The following is a 6,118-nucleotide window of genomic DNA, read 5'->3' as shown; positions in this document are numbered from 1 at the left end:
AACACTGTCCAAGGACAATCTCAAACTTTATAAAATCTATTAGACTTTTTCACCTTACTACCTTGGAGGAAATCAATTGCAATGCTTGAAAAAGAGGCAGTACTGCAAGGCAAAGTGTTGGAATGGGGGCAAATATTGCTATTTTTACACTGGTGCAGTTTCAAAGATTCTGTGATTCATATCAGGTGGTCAAGGTAGAAAAAAAATGTGCCATGTTTGTGCCACAGTTGAGTGCAAGTAGGGAAAGGCCAAAAGCTTTCCATCCATATGGTCCCAATTGGAAAGAAAAATACATAAGCTACGCATACAATGAAGAATGACAATACATTACCATTTATGAACTCAGTTGTGAAATCAATTCTGTTTTCCTGCAAACAGAAAATAATTTGAGGATAAATACAAGCAGAGGATTATGTTATTATAGTATATGCCTGAAGATGGTGGGTTTTTGCAGCTTCCTACCTGTATGAGTTGCTTAAATAGCCAAGCACCCATCTTTTTCTTACAGTTTTTTCCCCCTGATTTCTCTGAAGTCATCTGGTATTGGGATATCTCCAGTTCTCCTTGTGGACTGCAGAAACCTGAACCCCGTGCTCAGAAACCTCTTCATCTACATGGAAACATTTGTATTTCCAATGAAATGTCCAAGTGCTCTAGTTAGTAAACCTCTCTTATGATTTCAAGGGAGCTAATGCAGGAGAGGGCTTCAGCTCATAACATTCCAAAGAACATTACTCAAACACCAGTGGAAACAACACACAGTTTAATGTAATAGATATTTCATCTGAAATGGCTTCAGAAAGGCCAGTTGTATTCCTAAATGAATAAATTATTTCAAAGAAAGCACTATTGTAATGTAGCATCAGGCACCTAGTTAAGAAGTTATTCTGGTCTCGTCTTCTTTCTATTGCTTAGTCTATTAAAAGTTATTATTCGTTGATAAACAGGATAGAGCAGAATAAAGCCATTCGTTTACTCTTAAAAGTAATAAAAGGACCACAAAACTGGTCAGTATTCTTATTCAATGGATAAACGTAACAAGAATATGAAAGAGAAGTATACAGTAAGTTACCTATGCTACATCTATGGCCGTTTCATACGCTTCATTGCTTATTTCATTCCAATTGCTGTTAAGAAGAAGCCATACATTCCAAAAACTCATGACATATACATTGGCAAAAGCCATAAACCATGAGAATAACAAGACTCGAGGGAACCAGGCTGACAAATACTACCCCAAGAGTGACTTTCTTTGATACCAGTAAGTAGATCCCTAAAGGCAAAGAACTAAAATACAGCAAGCCTAGCAACCAAACTAGGACTCGAATGGAAGTCTGGAAGAGCAAGGAAGTACAGTTCCACACTGTCCAGTGGTGGGGTACCGATGCCACAGAATCAAAACTTGTAGGCCTGTAGAATTCCACAACCGGGGTGGAGTTCAGTGTTGGGGGGTTCTCTCTTTGTACTTCCATGATGGTAATAACCAGACAGTTGGAGGAGGTGTGGGAAGGGCTCACAAGGGACGCCAACCTTTTGGGAGTCAACAAAAGTTCTGTAGGATTGTCCGGTAGGCAGTTCTTTACTTTTCCTCCATAAGCCAAATTGACAAGGATGTTGTTATCGTCTGGAAGACTACTCACCTCGTCATCAGGCAGGCATGTTTCAAACCTACAGAAAGGACAAACGATGACTCCCTGAGGAGATTCCCCAAAGTCTATGATCTTGCAAAGGCATTTGGCACATACTCTGTGGCAACACTCCAGGACTTTAGGTTTTCTCTGTCTCAAGTTATAGCGGTTGTAACAGATTTTGCATTCAAGCTCGTCTGAGCCCTGAGACTCCACATTATCTTCTGCCAATAGACTTGTCATTTCTTTTTTTAATATGCTTTAGGCTTCTGGAGAAGGATGTCAGCCAAGCCGTTATCTTCTTTTTAAAAAATAATATCTGAAACAATATGATTATCACATCACTTATATCCACCCAGGTAAAAGGAAGCAGTAATAGTGCTCATTCATATTTATCTGCTTTATTCTTCAATGCCTTTTGTGTTTTAAATATAAGATGAAATTTCTGCGGAGATAAAAAAAAAAGAGGCATAATTAATGTGAAATACATCTTTATTCAAAAACTCACAAACTGTCACTGAAATACTTTATTTTGCAATCTTATAATTCACTATTGATGATTTTGAGAGTTACAGTCTCAACACATAAGATAGGGAGAATTGGGAAAAGCCACTGTACACAGATAAAACAAATCTTATTCTGAAAAACATAATACAAAGGAATGTACTAATACTTATCTTGCAATATGGACTACAGATATAACTTCTTAAAATTATAAAGTTATAATGAACAGCTAGAAGGGGACCATTTCAGGGAGAAAAAGAATCAGATACAGCAGAATCAGGAATAGTGACTTTTCTTTTCTTTTGTTACATTCCAAAGGAACAACAATTCCCCTTATTCTTGCATATGGACTACAGATATAACTTCTTAAAATTATAAAGTTATAATGAACAGCTAGAAGGGGACCATTTCAGGGAGAAAAAGAATCAGATACAGCAGAATCAGGAATAGTGACTTTTCTTTTCTTTTGTTACATTCCAAAGGAACAACAATTCCCCTTAAAAAATTAGAGTTTAAAAATCTTCTATCCTGTTTATTCAACATGATTATTCTGTAGCATAAATATCTATGCCACAGAACATTTATTTTATTTATTAGATTTATAAGCTGCCTGATTCCATTCCGTAGCCTTGTATGCTTCATGTTTTAGCAACACACTATCTATTTGTTTTATTTTATTTCTAGACTATTTAAAATACTTCAGACATTTTCTGCAAGATGTACAGAGAGTCATCAGTTCCCATGAAAAGGAAACTACAGAGATCTTAGTTACAGAAATATGTTCTTTTGAAAGGCATGTGAGAACACCATGTTTGGCACAGGAACAGATTTTACATGATTTCACATTTATTTAAACGTGAAGGATTTCACCTTTATCAAAGGGAGCAAATTTGAAGGATTGAGGGCCCCCAGCAAATTGTCCCTTGGTGTATCATCTGCTACACTAGTTCATCTGATAATGTTGTTGGTAATCTATGCCCAACCAATGTGAGTCTCTTGTTGCTTTATGCATGTTCACATACAATTATTATAATATCGGCAGGTATGTTTTCAATTTATTTCCAAATAGACCCCAAAATAGAATTTACTTTTCTCTTAATAGTTGCCTATTAGATATTTGTAATTGAAATATCCACTGTAATCCCAACGTTCCTTTTCTATTCTGCCACTGTGTCACAGCATGCATATCACCTAGTCACCTAAACACACATGCATTTATCCTTTAGTGGATAGAAGCTGAGAGAAGGATAACCTATATTTTCACAATTAGTTTTCCCGTAGGAAAACTGTTACTGGGAAGGGGGAAGAGACAGTTGGAAATTTAAAGACAAGCTTTTGGAAGGATGGCAATGAGGAGTGAAATGCCAAACCAAAACAGATTTTAGGTAGTGTTGGCTGTTCAAGTCTTTATTGGTTCCAAAACCTGGGTGAAACATTCTTGAAGGAAATCTGGATAAAGATCCAAAAACTATTGAAGAAAGAAGAGGAAGCGAGAGACAGATCTTCCCAGTGTAGATGGCTTCTGTGGAGGCAGAAGAAAGTCAGAATGCTGTATAAGCCTGCCAGCCAGCAAAATTAACTCCTTAACTCTAAGTAGGAAGTAGGAATACAGAAATAGCATTGTGCATATTGAGTGAACATGTGGGCTGCACACATGCCCAACCAGAGATGGTTAACTTTAATATGCATGGCCAGAGGCATACAAATCAAGCTGTTGTTTTATAGCCTTGCCAGCATTTTGCTATGGTTTGTCAGAAACGGAGAGATGCAGGAAAGTAGGGAAAAGTGAAATAGCTGTCTGAAATGCTTTGTATGCATAAAATCAAAACTAAGACCTTGCTTTGCTTTGCTACCGTAATACCAGGGCAGAGAAAAATTCACAAGAAGGTGTTTTGTGAAGTGGACCCAGATCCATGAGTCTACAAAGCTTTCATTACTGTCACCGTCTGTTCTGATTTCACAACGATATTGTTTTCTTTTATACAGTTGTTATTTACGGTGAAATATCTGTTTTTGCAATCGGTATGTACCCGTTTGAGCTAACTATACAAAATAATTTGACATCATCAATGTACTTGTCCACAGTCACTCCTAAGACCCATTTTTTAACAAATTAAAAAGCTAAATTGAGATAAATAATGATGGTAAGAAACAAACTAAAAACAAAACAGCACTATTTATTTAGCTTTTCTGCAATCTCTTTATCCTCATTTATTGGCACGTTTTATTTCCCTTGATATCAGCAGATCAGCGATCTTTGTAGTAGGCTACTTGAGTTTTCTTGAAGTGGCACTTAAGCTTAAGTAACAAAACTCTCTAGCTTTCATTAACATCATAACATTAAGTCCATTAATTTAACACTGTTCTTACTGACACAGCTGTAATTTGTAAAGAAAAAAAATGAGATAATGATGTAAAGATCGTAAGAATCAAAGCATCAGCGAACAGGGCAACTGGATATTGGGGTTTATGATTTAATGTACTATTGGAAAAGAGAATCTGGAAAATCTTTTGAGAACATATAACAGGGATGCCTGTGATGTGACAAAGCTAAGGTTAATGTAGATTTCAAAACTCCTTATGCCAGATGGGCTACTTTTAGAGTATGGAATAAATATAAACTTAGGTTGTGCCTGAAAACACTTTTGTGATTTGCAGTGCAAGAGAAATAAGTAAACACAAATGGTTAACTTACTATGATGAACTATAATTTTCTCTGGAGGATTGTAAAATAAAATCAGAGAAGATTTAACAAACTAAGGATATATTTGTCAATGGTTTTCTTGTATACAACCATCAGACAAGATTAAAACAGATAAAAGATTTTATGGTTTTGAACAACGTAACATGGAGCTTGAAACAGAAAGCTGTACTAATAATGAACATGTTATTGCTAAAATGTATAAACTTTATTGAAATTTGAGACAGAAGAAGAATGTATGATAAAATGAATGTATGATAAATGAGATGCCTATGTGACTACTTCACTCAACGATCACAATTCTGGCGCTCTAGATTGTGGTGGTTAGGTGATCTCCCAGGTTAAGCAGACAGAGTAAAAGAGCAGCCCAACCGGGAGGCAGCCCATTTGCTCTCAAATGTTCCCAGCCTACCAAAAATTTTTAGCTCCTTTCCATGCACAGAACAGAAACCCTTTGTGGAGCTGAAATCCTGAAGATTTCAGCTGCAGGAACAGAGCTGAAATCTTCAGGATTTTAGCTTTGTTCCTGCAGCCCCCCAAAGGATTTCTTCTCTCTGTGCTTGAAGAGGGAGAAAAATCCTTTGGCAGGCTAAAGGAATAGAGATGAAATTCTGAAAATTTCAGCTCTGTTCCTGCAGCCCCACAAAGGATTTCCTTCCTTCCCTCCACTTGCAAATTTCCCTGCTGACTTTCTCATTGACTTTCTAGGGAAGCCAGCAGAGGAGATTGCAAATGGCGACCACGTGATTGTAGACGAGTCATAAAGGAAAGCCAGTTATCAAGTATCTGACATGCAAGGAAGTGGCAGCCAACACAATGTTTTACAATGCCAGAAGCACCCTTTCCCAGGCCATTGTAACTTTGAACAGTTGTTGAATGACTGCTTATAAATTGAGGGACTAGCTGTACCTACAAAGGAGGAATGGTTGGTGAAGATTATAGAACTTGCAGAGATGATTAAATTAACTTCTTTGATTAGATTAGCAGTTAGGTTGCTACAGAAACTAGCAATATTATAAGTAATACTTATATTACTTATAGTAAGTACAAAGCAAAATGCATTTGAAGAGTTCTGAGAAGTACTAGAGACAATGGAATATCTAACGGTAGAACAGCACTAATTTGATATACTCCAAGCCTGCCTCATAGAAAACATAAATTTCCACCAGATATTCTGTGACAAATAATGGTAAGGCAACTGAAATTTTGCATACAGAATTCTGTGACCTGATTATGTGTGGCAAATTAAACAAATTGCAGCTGGTTTGAGGGCTTGGATGAAGTA

At 36.8% G+C, this 6,118-nt stretch overlaps 1 protein-coding gene across 1 annotated transcript; it reads right to left on the bottom strand.

Moving 5' to 3' along the window:
- Positions 1–1,107: 1,107 nt before the first annotated feature.
- RNF182 (ring finger protein 182) lies at positions 1,108–1,871 on the bottom strand. Its single transcript, XM_015814705.1, has one exon. The coding sequence runs from the start codon at positions 1,869–1,871 to the stop codon at positions 1,131–1,133; it is 741 nt and encodes a 246-aa protein (XP_015670191.1). The 3' UTR covers positions 1,108–1,130.
- Positions 1,872–6,118: the final 4,247 nt, after the last annotated feature.

Source organism: Protobothrops mucrosquamatus, unplaced genomic scaffold (genome assembly GCF_001527695.2).
Source record: "Protobothrops mucrosquamatus isolate PMUCROS unplaced genomic scaffold, P.Mucros_1.0 scaffold276, whole genome shotgun sequence".
NCBI classification, from domain to species: Eukaryota; Metazoa; Chordata; class Lepidosauria; order Squamata; family Viperidae; genus Protobothrops; species Protobothrops mucrosquamatus.
This window is presented reverse-complemented; position numbering and strand designations above follow the sequence as displayed.